This window comes from Netta rufina, assembly GCF_964035555.1.
Source record: "Netta rufina genome assembly, chromosome: 3".
NCBI classification, from domain to species: Eukaryota; Metazoa; Chordata; class Aves; order Anseriformes; family Anatidae; genus Netta; species Netta rufina.
The window spans coordinates 9,881,603-9,896,718 of record NC_140125.1 but is presented as its reverse complement, the minus strand read 5'-3'; the positions used below and the strand labels follow the sequence as shown (position 1 = coordinate 9,896,718).

Below are 15,116 nucleotides of genomic sequence, written 5' to 3'. Positions count from 1 at the left end.
AGTTACTCTGAAACCTGGGGGCTTCCCACCTGACAGCGACTGTTCCGGTTGCTTTTTTTTCCCCACCACGCTTACGCAGTCAGCGAGGAGGAAAGCGAGGAGCGTGAAATGCTTGGAGCCCGAGCCCTGCTGGGGACGCGGGACCAGAAGAAGGAGACGGGACGTTCGGGCACAGCTCCGTGCCCACGGGGCAGAGCTGGAAGCCCTCCCGCAAGGTGCAGGGCCCGGCCGGGTGCGGGTGCCCGGGCAGAGCGGGGCTGGCAGAGGGGCACGGCGGAGGGGGGAGCGGGGCGGGGGGGCGACGGCAGGCTGCTGCGGGAGCTGCGGAGAGGGAGAAGGGAAAGGGGGGGAGCAAGAAGGGGGGAGGACAGCAGGGGAGGGAGGCAGGGCAGTATAAAAGCATCCGACGCACACCTCTCCCGACACAGAGCGAGGGGGCGAGAAAGTTGCTCTGGAAGCAGCAGGAGCAGGAGCAGGAGCAGGAGCAGGAGCAGGAGCAGGAGCAGAGCCAGCCTTTCGCACACACGCACGCACGGTGGCAGGAGAGAGTGCGGAGCTGCCCCTGCCAGCACTAGGGCGGCTGGAGGAAAGAGAGGAGAGATGGAGCCAGGTATCCAGCTCCCAGGGAGGGCAGGCAGCTGAAGCTCTCGCAGCCCCTCGCCCGCCGCCCCCAGACCCCGCCGCCGAGCCGGGGGCAGCGCTCCGAGAGAAGAGAGGAGGAGGAGGAGGAGGAGGAGGAGGAGGAAGAAGAAGGGGAGCGGCGGGGAGGCGGCGGGGCTGCCCCTCATCCCGCAGCCCTCGGGGGCAGCTCGCAGCCGGCCCGGGACGGGTCGGGACGGGGCCGGCCGGGGCGGGCGGGGGCAGGCGCCTCGCCGGGGGTCCCGCGGGGAAGGGGCAGCGGCGGGGGGGGGCGAGGCCACCGCAGCGGGGGGAAGCGGCTCCGGGGGCCACCCCCATCCCCCGGCGAGGGGGCAGGCGACAGCCGCCGGCTCCCTCCTCCCCGCGATGTGAGAGCCGGCCCCGGCGCCCCCTCCTCCTGCCCTCCCTTCTCCTTCCCTCCGACGGCCCACGGTGCCTCTGGCTTGCAGGGCCGCCCGCAGAGACGCCGCCGGCCCGCGGCCCCTCGGGGGCTACCTGCCGGCCCCCGCCGCCGGCCAGCGCCGGGACCGGGACCGTCGCCGCCGCCGTCGCCTCTGTCGCCGCGTCCCGCCCCGACGTGGCTCCGCCGTGGGGCTGCGGCCCCCCCCGCTGCTGCTGCTGCTGCTGCTGCCGCCGCTGCCCCGACGGCGGCGCGGCCCCCGCCGCCCGTCCTGCGGCTCCCGGGGCTCCGGCGGTGGCCCCGGCGCCGGGGACGGTGGTGGCGACGGCGGCGGCGGCGGCGGCGGCTCCTCCTCCTCCTCCGCCTCCTCCTCCTCGGCCGCCGCCGCTGCGGGGCCCTAAAGCCGCCCGGCTGAAGAGGATGGTGCGGCTGGCGGCCGAGCTGCTGCTGCTGCTGGGGCTGCTCCTGCTCACCTTGCACATCACCGTGCTGCGCGGCGGCGGCGGCGAGCCCCAGGGTCCCGGCAACCACAGCCAGCGGCAGGTGAGTGCCTGAATCCCCTCCCCGGACCGCCCCCCCGGCGCGGTGTCTCCCCCTAGGGGCTGAGGGGAGCCCCCGGGGGGCAGCCAGCCCCAAAAGGGAGTGGGTGCTGAGGGCACCGGGCTTCCCTCCCCCTGACACCGACGGGGAATTGCCAGGCAGAGGTAAAGAACCGCTTTGGGTTCGGTTTCCCAACGGAAAACCTCTTTCGAGAGTGGTTCTTTTCATTCATTTATTTATTTTTTAATTACTTAGGATCGCATTTTGTTAGCCTTTTGAAAGGGCCAGAGACAGCCATAAAGGGCTAAGAGGTGCAGAACCATCCAAATCCCAAGGCAAAGCCTGTAAATAGCCGGGCAGTTGCATGTGCTGAGGTCAAGTGCTTTCAGTTTCTCTGTGTCCAGGTGTTAGGAAAGAAACAAGCACCAAATCATGCAAGGCACTGACAGAAGATTTATCATCATAAGTAGCCCAAATGTGCATAACCCCCCTTTATCGCTTCTAAAAGAATTAAAGCACCAGCAGAGCGTTTTTATAAAAGGTGTGGAATCAGAGGGTAGCGAGCACCCTTTGAACAGCACCCCTGGCTGGTGGGCCACAGAGTGCAACCCCTCACTGCGGCCAGGATTTTGGGTCTGGGGGTTCCCCAGCCCGGTCCCAAGGGGGGATCAGACCCTCCTTGCACGGAGATCCCCGCTGGCTGTGGTGGGGGTCCTGCCCAGGAGTCCTCCCCCATGTTCCTCTGGAAGGGCCCAAGGCGCTGTCGCTCTTTGGGGCTGCCGCTCCAGGACATTTTATTTTGTTGTTGTTAATATCTTCAAGATTTCTGGTAATAATGTTTTATAAATGATGCTTTCTTTCCTCATGGGCACTTGAAATGCCTTTTAAAGTGATGTTCCTTGGAAAAGTAAATTTGGAGAGGTTTTTTTATGAGGTGTTTGCTATCATTAGAATAACCCTGAATTTGCCTTTCCATGACAGGCTTGTAACATAATGAGGGAAACATCTGGGCAAGTGGGAACTCTGGGTGATGCCATTTCCCAGAGGAGCCCTTTTTAGAGCACTGTTGTAAAGTTAAGGTGATGCGGGAGGAGGAAGATCAGATAATTATCCTCGAGTGTTGTCACTCTGTCTCATCAAAATCTGTTGATTGGTGACTTCAAGAATTTTTTTTTTCTGTCCAGTTATTTTTTTTTTAACAGATAGATTAACAAAATTCTGTGCCTTTAAGCATCGTGATAGCTTTAGCAGTTCATGTTTTTGTCGTGTTTTGACATTTGTCAAATCGAGATTTTTATATTCTTCCCAGATGAATTGATCCTGCAGTTACATATTTGAGAGAGTGTGTCTGTACAAGACATTAGGGGAGGAAAGTATATCGATTAGAGCAATCAGTGAAACAGATGGCAGTTGATCTGTTTTTTTTTTTTTTTTTTTTTTTTTTTTGGTTTATAACGTTCATGGATTCCTTTGCTAGCCAGAAAATACTGTGACCTGCTCCAGCAGATGGGACTCTGACAGGCAGATGCTTCCATTCAGGGCATTGCAATAGAGACCTGGAATGGGAGGTTTGCACTGGGGTCCGCAGCTTTTGGGGCTGAGTGATTTCTTGGCTGTTGCCGTGAGGTGAAGTGCAATGCAAGTGAAATGCACTGAAGTGAAATGCAAAACACTATTGCATTGCATTCCCAGGTAAAGAAACAATGTGGAAAGTGAAACTGTTGGTACAAATGAATGGGCATCTTTCAGGTTGTTATTGCTTATACTAAAAAACAAACAAACAAAAAAACTATTGTTGATTTAATGTAAATTTGATATATGTTTGATACATACATGTGTGTGTAATACAGTGAAAGTCTGCTTCATATGTACAGCAGGCTAGCTTGTCACCCTGTCCTGCCAGATGTGCCAGAAAGTGCCAGGTGTTCAGTAGATGCATGATTTGCTGTGTTCCTTTCTTCTTTTTTTTTTTTTTTTTTTTTTTTTTTCTCAGTCTTGCTATTTCTGTTGAACTAAAGGATTGTGAGAAGTGATTAAGTCAGTGTTTCAGCTGATGAAATTTCATTGACCAAGTTTGTTGCACACATCCAGGCAAACCCAGAAAAAAACAATCTGTGCAGCAACTGCTTGGAAATGGATTTTGACAAGGCAAATTTGTGTAAAAACATACTACTGGTAGAGTTAAAGTGTTAGTGTTTGTTCCTGACTAGTACCAAATGGAGGGCATGATATTTTAGGATTTGTGCAGTCAGTTTGCATGAATAAAGCAGTGAGAACTTGGTCTTATGTGTCTGAAAGAAAATATGAAGTGTTAGTCCCAGTTAAAAAAGAAAAGAAAACCAAACAAAGAAGCAAAAACCTAGCATACCCTTGAACCTCTCCCCTTAAAGTTGGTTCAGAAAGAATCCTTTCTAATCCTAAAGTAATGATGGAGATTCAGGTACTCTAAGATAAAGAGACTTGTGTGCACGTAGTCAGATTCATAAAGGGGGGAAGAGCTTCTCTTTCTCCCATCCTTGGTCCTACAAATGATGGAAGGATTTTAGAGGATAGGTTTTGACAATTTACTTATTTATTTATTTTGCCTCTCATTTATGTTTCAAATGCTGATAGATGAAAGAAATCCAGATAGAACTTCCATCCTAAAATTAAAAAGTTATTATTTTCCTACTCTTCTTCCTCCTTTTGGTGCCCTTCCCTGTGCTGTGCCTGTCCCTGAAGCTCCTGGAGCATTGTGCCCCTGGGGCTGGCTGTAACGGAGCAGCAGTGAGGAGAAAAGTTTGGACGTACTCTGCTGGTGCTCTTTGGGACGGGTGAGATACAGGCACAGGCTTTCTCAGTTTGCTGCTGCAGAAACAGTCACTGGACCTCTGCCTTACTGCAGTTTCGTGCTGCTGCTAAAATCGGTTTTATGGTAAACTAACAAGAAGTGGGAAATCCAGATTGGAGTTGGAAAATATCTGGCAGTTTTGAGTTAGGATAGAGAATCATTTCTTTTTTTTTCCTCAGTCAGAAAAAAAAAATAAAAATAAAAAAAAAAAAAGATTATTTTTTTTTTTTAGTGGGAGTGGGACAGGGAAGATTGGGATATTTGGTTTTTGCCAAACTCTATTAAGTACAATTTAATTAGCAGACAGAAAGTATTTTGGAGTACATTTCTGAAATAAACATAAAAGTTTGCATCTGAAAAAGAGCAAGTGAAGCTATATTATCAGGAGATGGAAAACTGCTGCTTTGTGTATGCTTTTATCTTTAAACCTAGTTCTAAAACTAATGGAAGGCCTTCACATAACATTTGAAATACGTTTGTAATATTTTATGATCATCTAAAATTTCCTCTGCTTTCATTTGGAGAGAAACTAATTCATCAAAAAGTTTATTCCCATCACTTCTAATTTTTCCATACTGGGCACCGCACACCAAGAAAAGCCGTGTTCCCACCCCAAGACAAATGACCTGGTATGTGTGGTAACAGAGCCACCAACAACACGCGCCGTAGCACAAGTCAGATTCTCCACGGCATTACTTGCAGCAGAATTATGTTAGCAAGAAACGCAGTAGTTGTGCATAAAACTGGGGCCATAAAGGAGAATGTAGTGTGAAAAGAAGCACAATGCTGTGAGCAGCTTTTTACTTCTCATCTCCATGCTCCTTGTCCCTCTCAGTGAGCGTGCAGGCAATTACAGCGTATCAGAGACGGTCTCCGAGCCCTACGAGAAGAAACATGTCCTGCTGCTTACACACATCACTCCCCAAGTCCTGTGAGGCATCTTACACAGGTCTGAACTCCTGATTTTCTTCTAAGATCATCAGCTCAACATGACGAGAAGTTTGGAAAAGGCGTGCTGTCTGTTGCCTTTCCAAGGATGTAGTTCTGTGTTTTTAAGATTTGGTGTTCCGGCTGCCTGTGTACTGGATTCAGGCACACTGCAAAATGTTCTCCATTCAGAGGCAGCAGGGAGCTTCAGCTTTCTGGCTTTCTCAGTCCAAGCAGGACTAAAGCTGTTTACTTTGGGAGAGTTTTAGACTGAGCTTTTTAAGGCTTTTTGGAGCTCTGGAGCTTTACAATCGGTTAGCTCTAATAGGAACTGGTCCTCTAAATCATCTCTGAAAAATTGTTGATTTGACGTTTTGCATTCATGTTTCCCAGACTGTCCCTGGCCTATATAAGATGCCGATAGCTGACTGCACATCATATATTTCATAACAGCACTAAATCCTCCTCTGCCTTAAGAGCAGTTTATACATTACACAAATGACTTTCAGAGCAGGTGTCTTATGAGTGAAGCAGGCTGATACTTTGAAAACCCAAATCTCTTTTGGTGAGGTTGTTACTCATCACAGAGGATGTTCTGTTTCGTGCTTTTTGACAGTGATAGTAAAACCTGTCTGTTCTCAGCAGGCCTCGCTGCAGAGGTTCTTAGCTAAAGCTCACCCTTACCATTAGCATATGTTCTTCCAGTTAGGCACTAAGCCTTACGACTGACTTACACCATGTGCACTTCATTCGCTCATGTCCCAAGGGAGAGAATTATGTGTGCTCTTTAGTGGTTTTGCTAGTGGGCTGTGGCTTGTTCCAGGATCTAGGGGGAAGGAAGGGTGATTAGCTTTACGTGTGCTGCCGCTGCCGCATGTGTGGAAGCAGAGGATAAAGCAGGAAACAAGGGTGAAGGAGTGAGACTGCTGCTCCGAGCAGAGCAGCGTGCTCTTGTCCAGGGCTCCTTGGAGAGGTTCTTCCACTTGCCAAACCTGGCTGCAGGAAAACTCCAGAAAATATTAATTAAACATCATACCTATCCCATTGATTCATTTCCCAGCAAACAAAAGCATCCCTAGTGGAAAAGAGCTGCCACACCTTCAGGGTAGGATGTGGCAAGCCTTTTTAGTACCTAAGACTACTGCTATAATTTAGAACAGGCATCCAGGAATGTTGTATTTAGTTATGGCTGCAAGGAGCACCATCAGGCAGGTACAAATGTCTCTTTCTACATTAGATTTGACCAAGATGTTTGGCTGAGACATATTTTGCTGAACTTCTCTCCAGCTCAACAGTTAACAGTTATTGTACAGCTCATCTTGAGTCATCAGTGATAAATACCTGGCATTAAATCAGAGGGTGCATCTCAATTTTGTCTCTGTGACTACAGCTCAGAGCAGTTTTTTCCTAGTGCCTTATACGGATGAGTCTGTTGTAATGTGGTATTTCTGTTTTCAGCAAGATTTGAAAACCTTTTTCCAACTTGTTATAGTATTGGCTTATTTGTGTGAAAAAAAGTGGAGTGCACATGGTCTTAAATTCATTCTGGGGCTTTGCTGGGGAGGCAAGAGCGGTTAAAGGGAAACCTGCTAACGTGTGGCTCTGAGCCTTACAAACAGAGGTGGGTGGTTGACTAAGGGTAGTGAAAAGGGTGGTAGGTTTGAGTCTGGTTCCTGAGAAGGTCCAGAGCCTTAATGATGTTCCTTGGTGACAATTGGAATAGAGACACCGGGCATTGGTACAAAGATCCTGGAAGGAGCAGGGTTGGCACACTTATATTGGTTCAACCAATGTGGGCAATCAGCGCTGGTTCTCGAGTAGCTTTTATTTTGCAGCCTTTGTTCGTCGTGTAAACAGAAGCCCGTTCTGCGCAGGAGGAACACAGCTAGTCCATCACAGCTATAGCAGCACAACAGCAGTACAGCAGTGCAACTGCTGACCCTAATTGTTATCTGATGGGCACAGAAATCTCTCCTTCGCTCCTCCTGCTTAGGCTGTCAGTCCTTAGGTCCAGCTGCATTTCCCCACTCCATCCTTCCTCACACCAGCTGTCCACAGAGACAGGAGCCCTCAGCTTGGAGCTCTGCTGTTGGTCTTCACGGCCCCAACAATTTCATCATCATTTTACTGTCAGGCAGGAGCTGGTCACTGTGTACTCCCCTGCGGATTTTATCACACACGTTATGACCTGCTAATAGGTAACCCAGCCCTAGCACTGAGAGCTTCAGCACGCTAAGCTTTTCAACACCTTGCTCTGCTTTGCAATTGTTTTGCTGGGGAGAGATCTGTTTAACCAATTCAGGTAGTATTAAATGTAAATTGGGAACTGTGTTTTGAATTCAGCAGTTGTTCTTTTGTCTGCATCTGTATATTGATAACCAGTGCCTCATTGTTCCAAAATGGGGAAAAACTTCTTTAAAGAAAGCAAGGAGCAATGAAAGATTAGGTGGAAACTCTGGCTGTGTTTTGTTGCAACATCTGAAAACCTCACAAAGTGGAGTGCAGAGGCTGCCTGTCACAGACTGCCCGGCCTCACTTCATGCTCGGTAGGACAAAAGTTCTCTCTGGTTATGGGGCCGCGCTGTAGTCCTCATTTGGAGGTGAAAAGGCTGCCTGCCTCAGTGCATCCTTCTTGTTTGCTGAGCAGAGCAGGCACATTGTGGCACAGCTCGTGCTTTCCTGTCTGAGGAAACTCTTGCAGGTCAGTAAGGAAGAGATGCCCGGCACAGGCCGTGCCCCACGCACATCTCAGCTGCAAAGCAGCTGCAGCACAGTAACCACAGATTTCTGCTCAAAACATCACCAGTTTTAGTCCTGCTTACTTGATGCTGAGAGAAATGCCCAAACCAAAAGGGGGAGCAGGCTCCCATGCACTCACCCTGTGTGAGGCAGTAGCAGTGATAACGATGCAGACTGTGCTATCTTGGACTTCCCACAGGTTTGGAGATATTCATGCTTAACAATTTCCTTTTTTTTTTTTTTTTTTTTTTTGTTCTTTTTTTTTCCCCCTACAATATAAAAGTACACAGAATGCAAGCAATGGTAGGAAATTATCTTGCCATACTCTTTTGATGCTTACATTCTCCTAAGTCATTAAACAATCTTTAAAGGCACTCATACTTCAAATATATATGCAGACAATTCAGATGTTTTCTTACACAAACATAAACTATAAAATTGAAGCAAGCTACTTTTTCTTTGGGCTTATATCCTGAAAATATAGTGACAGACAAGATTTAGGGGCTGTGCCAGGTTTAAGTATCAGAGTTGGCTGCTGCACACTTTTCTGTGCATTTTACTGGCGTTCGTGTGAACACCTGTGGTGGCACCCATCTGTACCTCACTTGTGCTGTTTGCAGTGTTGTTTGGTGCTTGTTTGGCCTGCTTTGCCAGATTCATATCTTGCTATCTGCCTTAAGACCACATTTTTTTTAATCAAAAGCTCTTTGAGTTGACTAACTTATGTTCTCCATTAAAGCTGACTTTTTTAAAAGCGTTATTTTTCAGTGGTAGCAGATCTAGGTCAGTGATGCATTTTATTTTTTCCTTTATTTTTGAAATCTCAACCCAGGCTCTTTGTGGTTGAGACTCCTTTGTTGTTGTTGTTATTGCTTGCAAACAATGTGTAGTATAATAGGTCTCCAGGCATGAGTGGAGGCTGTAGGCACTGTCACAATGAATAATAAAGTGACAGCTTACAGCAGAAAAATAGAAAGTGCTTTAGTAAGTTGCAAAAGGAAGTATTAAATAATAGAGTGCTTACTGTTGCATTGTAATACCATTGTGCCCTCAGGATATTGATTTTAGAAGTTTTGAAGACAGAAAATGCCAGGTTAAAAGTCACAGTTGAACACATTCGGATGAGCAAGGCTTCCAAGGAATAGAGCAGTGAGCTTATTGATCCATCCATAAGAGCAGAGCGTTTCCCGTGCTGGTGTTTCCACATACGTGTGGCAATCCAAGTGATGGCTCGCCACAGTGGTCAGTTGTGCGGCAGTATAATACTTGGTCGGAGGAGCTGGTGTGGGTGGTATTGGTAAGCTGTCCCTTCATTCTTTTGCCCTTGTTTTTCTGTGCTTGGAGGAGTCATAGTAGTGGGGCGTATTTTTGTATTCTTCCCTTCTAGCTGGCAGCAGGATGAAAGCAGGCCTCGAGTTGTTCACCTCTAAGCTCTTTTGGTCTAATGACAATTCGAGTCCTTTTTTAACTTACGGAGATGCTCATAGAGATGGGAGAGGAAAATCAGAGATGAAATCTTTCTTTTGTCAGTCGCAGTGGGTCCAGTCCATGTTGAAAGGCAGGAGAAGTTCAAAGGTACCTTGGCTTTTGCATCTCCATGCTGGACCTACGTTCTCAGTGTGTTTAAATTGACCTTGCACCTCTGACTTTCATGAAGCAAGAGGAGTCAATGACTTGCGTTGGCTGCAGACCCAGCCAAAGTTCCTCTTGGATCTGAATATTTCACAACTCATTTTTTCTAAAGAATTGACATGCATGTAACACACTTAATCAGGGCCTCCATCCTTGTAGACAAGCTGGGCTTTGGCATGTGGTTTTCTTCTGATTGCAAGAATCCATTTCCGTCTAAAATGTTTCTTTGTTAGTTTCATACCCACTGAAAAATCTTGGGCTGTTTTGTTCCACAGCAGCTCTTCTTCCTAGGAAAGATTACAATATCCTCTTTGCCTGCATGGCTGTTGAGATCAGTGCTTGTGACAATACCATGAGTGCAGTGTATAAACCACCCAGATAATTTGTCCCATCTTTTTCCATCCCTCTTTACAGTTCCGCTCTGAAAAAGCAGTCCTCCCTTTCTAAGGAAGAGGCACTGGGTGGGTGCTGTCCTCAGGCTGAGTTTAACTTCCAGAAAGGCATCTGGCCTTTGCATTCCCGTTGGATCGGGTATTCAGGAATCGAACGATGCACGCTGTCAGTGAAACATCTCTTCTTGCACAAGCCCAGGAAGGCTGAGTGGGAGGCGAGGTCCTTTCCCCAGAAGGTCTGTGCTGTAGGTGCAATGGAAAGGCTGCCAACGGAGCACAGAGTAATGGAAAGAGCAGCGAGGAGGGCCTAGTGACAACATGGCTATTTTGGGTGCTAGTCTTACAGAAACGTCAAATCGTTTTAGTATCTTTCTCACCTAAAAGTAAGCCATCAGCAGCAGGTTTTGCCATGAGGAAACCAAAATTACTCCACTGGAAGCAGTTGCCTAAGATTACTGCAGGTGTAACAAAGCATACTCTTGCTTGGTTTTATCTGCCACCTACATATCAGTACAGGATTTTAAAACCAACGTGAACTTCATCTAGATATACTGTTACTAATTGGACATTTGCTAATGGCTTTTTGCACAAATTACCTAAATAAAAAAAATGGATTAATAGCTTAAACAGATTAAAACTTCTCATTACATTGACATGAAATTTATTAGAAAAAAATAGCAGCCAGAGCTAGGTAGTCTGGATTCCATAAAACCCCACCAGAATCATCTCCAACATCAAATGAGTTGCTTATACACTCTTTAATTTCATACCAGGAAATTACTTAGCATCTACTTAGTGGTACAATAGCAATAAAACTGCCCGTGCCTTTAATGTCTGCGGATACAGCTCTTATCTGAAAGCATCCTTTGAAATTACCTCCGTGATCAGCCCGGATTATTTAAGATGCGGTGTATATGTTGGTGTTTTGTGCGGCTGATTTCAAGATTCTCTGGCCTGAAGGAGTCTGTAAAGGTTCACTGCACAGAGCAGGCTGTAACAAAGCAGTTAATGATTCTTGTGACATCGGTGCTGCCATTTCAGTTTATTTGAATGACACTGGCATTCTGTCTTAAATATATCACTTTTTATTAGTTTTGGGGGTTTTTGTTGCCTTTTTTTTTTTATTTTGAAACCAACTAGATATTAGGCATGGGTATGCATCTTAGCTAAACTATAACCTAGCAAGTCCATGCCTTTTGCACTGCAGAGCACCCAGAGTTTTTCTAAACATGTAACCACAGTGATATTTTTATAAAGGAATGTTCACCTCATGGGATTTTTTTAAGGTGTTCTATTTTTTTTCCAAGTTACAGCTTCACTTTATTGTACATGATGTCCAATAAAAAAGATATATGTCTGTGATTGGACTTTGAAAAAGGGCCACGGTGCCTATTCCATTTAAAGGGAATGAAGTCAAGCAGTAAATTTGCTGGTCGCCCTTTTCATATTGACTGTATCTCGGCCAGCAGTTGGTCTTTGATGTTGTAACAATAGAGCAAAAGCAGAGGAGGAGGAGGATTAGGACCTCCATAATATAAAAACAAGTCTGCATTCATCGTGATTTTTACAGAGCACAGTCCATGTCTATTGGAGGTTTGCAGTGGTCTGCAGAGGAGTGCTGCAATCTTAACATTTGCAGGTGGTTTACAATTCATCCATCATTTCTACTACCATCTCCTCTTAATTCAGAGTTTGTTTAGGCTTTCAGCATTTAACTTTTTCTGTCATCTAATTCGTTCCTACAATAGGAAAACAGATGTACGTCAGGATAGTGCTTCTGGAGTATCATTTTCCTTTACAGGGATTGATTGTCCTGTTATTTATGAAAGGCTAGCTGCAGCTGGCCAATAGAGTATCTATTCCTCATCTTGCACTTTAAAGTCCAAGCTTTTATTGGGAAAGAATAGAGAGGTTGATACGTCTATGCTGAACATTTGTGGAAATATATTTCAAAAGGGAACCTAGGGCAGCCACACCATGCCTGTGTCTTCAGATGTTCTGGAACAATAGCACCAAAGGTTTCAAATGAACTCTTTAGCCTGATAGAGCCCTGGAGCTTTTGATATGCATTTAAATGGTGGCAGTGCTGGCTCTTGCTCTTGATCACAACACACAGAAGGAAAAGGGTCATCCATTTCATGAAAATGCATAAAGTACCAAACGACACTAAATGCTGGTGAGAATAGGTAGACTTTGAATTGTGGGAAGAGCTTGGAAGGAGCTGAATAACGCACAGTGCACCATTGTGGCGTGCGGGTAACCTGGGGGCAGTGAGAGGCAGGGTGCACCGGGTGTCCCTAGTGACACAGCGGTGGCAGCAGCAGCGAGCCCAGTGCAAGGAGATCGTTGTCAGAAGCCCAAAGGCAGCTCTTAAGAGACCATCTGGGCATGCGCCAAGTGAAGTTGCTTTACTGCACCCAACCCCAGTGGCTCTGGCTTAAGGCATGACCCTGCAGTGTCCTGACAAGGCACACCTGCAAGATTCCCTACAAAAGAAACCTGGCCAAAAGAAGCGGGGTGAGGAAGATGCCAATCTGTAGTGCATTTGACACCTTAGGACTTGATTTCAGGTTGGATCCTGGGCCTTCTGGGTGTCCAGATGAGACCTGTGAGCCCAAACTCATGAACAAGTCGCCACTTGCCAGGTGAGCTGCAGTAGCTCTTCAGAGCCTTATCCCACCTTTGTCCCACAAGTACAAGGTGAGTTGTACCCATCAGCAAGGGGCTGGTGCCTCTGGCCAGAGCCGAGCAAACAAATCCTGCCCAGGGCAGCTGGGCTCTCAGCAGGGTGATTGCATCCTGTCCCTGGACAAACCACTTCAAGGACTTGGTGGATACCAAATGTACAGCTTGTCAGTGAGGAAGCTGGTCTTTTATTTAACATCCACCACAATGGCCATTAAAAAGGTAACATCTGGTGCCGAAAATACACACATGGTATTTCTGTGCTCTGCTGTATGTCTCCTTCATCAGGCCCAGATACAGCAGTGTCTTAGCTGTCTCTGCTTTCCCCAAGATGCCAGCTGATGAAAGCAAACTACGTGAGGCTTAGCCAGCATCAGATGGGAGCTCTGGGTAGTTAGAGGCATCTCTGGAGTTTAAAAGAGTTTGCCCTTGAGGGATCAATAATTCTGAAAAAGCTGCTGAATTCAGTGGCACTGAGTTTGATTCCTGCTCTTCTTTGATCTGACATTCATGGCTTTTTGAATGATGTAAGGCATGTCTGCCTTTCTCACCTACCCATTCTTCTTTCTTCTTCTCCTGCCTGTCTCTTGAAAGGATCCTTTTTCTTGTATTCTCAGGAATATCGCTATCGCAGTCCTTGCAACAAACGAAAATGAGCTAATTAGTTGCATAACATCAGAGCAAGGGCCAGTTTAATATCACCTCTCTGTTTTTTTTGTTTTGTTTTGTTTTGTTTTTTTCTCTATTCCATTTAAGTCTTTCCATAGTAAAATCCAAGAGGAGACTGCAGCTGAAATTGTGCGTTTGCACACATGTGGAATAAGTAGGGGAAAGAGTTGTATATGCCAATTCCCCAGCACACACTGCTGCTGTTGGTAAAAAGAGCTACAATTACACTGCAATCAGGTTATAAACCCCACAATACTCCCATGACAATCATCGCAGTTTACTGGTAAGAGCCATATGAGGAGAGAAGACATATATTTATCTCCTTAGCACAGTTAAGGAGCTGGAAGCGAGTCCTGTGCCACAGCCTACCAGGAAATGCTCTTCCAACCTGCTCTGCAGCACACGTGCTGCGGACACTTTGGGCTCTCCCTTTACACAGAAGCAGTTCTTCCTCCCTGGGCTCTGGCGTATCGTCTAGGGTCACAGCTCCATTCCTCTAACGGGGGAGGCTAGGGTCTCTCAAACTCGGGCTGCTCATCTTTCCTCCTCTACCTTGCTGCAACATCTGGCTGCTGGGGCTAGCATAGGGATGGTTTTGGCCAGCTCCCTATGGTTTGTTGTCAGTGGCATCTGGGTGGCTTCAGGCACGTGGAACGATTATAGCAAGTTTGAAAAATAAAACCATTTTCTAAGAATAGCCTAGAACTAACCAGCCATCGTGGGGTGGGGGGAGACAGAAATGAAGATATTTTCTTTTCACGTAAGTGTCAGATTCAAAAGCATCTGCCTTGCTTAGTGCATGTATGGTATTCATTTCCTGTCTGCAGTCTATTGGAATGCCCCCCGAGTCGTTTGAAATTGAAAATCGAGTCATGCTTCTTTAATCAGCTCTAGGAAATAGTCCCCCTCCCTTACTATTCTCACAAAATGTATATATACATGCATTGAAATTATAATATAAAAAGTCCACATTTCTCTCCAGGGCAAATCCTTTCTCGCTCATCTCTTAAACAGGGGAGGGTCCTCGCATTGTCTTGTCATGGGGCTGCGCATCACCTCGCTTGCTCTTCTTCCCCATCATGTCACTGGAGGGAGGCCTTTCTCTTGTCTATCTGCTTCCTCTCCTTTCTTTCCCTCCCTCTGCCATTAGGGCAGTTCACAGCGATGTAGAAAGAGGGCACAGTGCCTGCTGATGATGCCTTGACAGACAAACACAAGTTACCACGCTGCGTGTGCAGACGCCATTTGTGCTAACGACTTCCAGTTGCTCGTGTCTCAGTCTCCAGCGTTTTCTGATGGAGAGCATGCAGCAGCACCCCCAGCCTCGGAAGAGCTCTGCTGCAGGAGCAGAGGTGCGCGATCCCGAGGCAGCTGCTCAGGTTTCTGCTGCTGTTTTTCTGTAAGCTCCTGGGTGTAGTAACAGCCCCTTCTAGAGAGTGTTGTAAGTCATATATTTGGGGCACAGGTATTGAATATAAACAAGCGCTGCTTTTCCTCTGCCTTCACCCTCTAACTTCCATCAAAATAAAAAGTTTTGTTGGTGGGGAGCGCAGCTAACCGAGGGTCGAGTAAATTATCTCACAGTGCTTCGATGGCGTGTGTGTTTTGAGCATCAAGACCAGCGACTTGCCATTTTTCAGGCACAGAAGTAGTATTGCCAGAA

The 15,116-nt window shown here is 47.0% G+C and overlaps 1 protein-coding gene across 1 annotated transcript in view; it reads left to right on the top strand.

Moving 5' to 3' along the window:
• Window positions 1–1,459: 1,459 nt before the first annotated feature.
• ISM1 (isthmin 1) overlaps window positions 1,460–15,116 on the top strand; it is a gene marked incomplete at both ends in the record, with an annotated part of 38,504 nt that continues 24,847 nt past the window's right edge. The window contains one exon of the mRNA XM_084283371.1: window positions 1,460–1,582. Within this exon, the coding sequence (XP_084139497.1) occupies window positions 1,460–1,582 (123 nt within the window). The remainder of the gene's footprint in view (window positions 1,583–15,116) is intronic.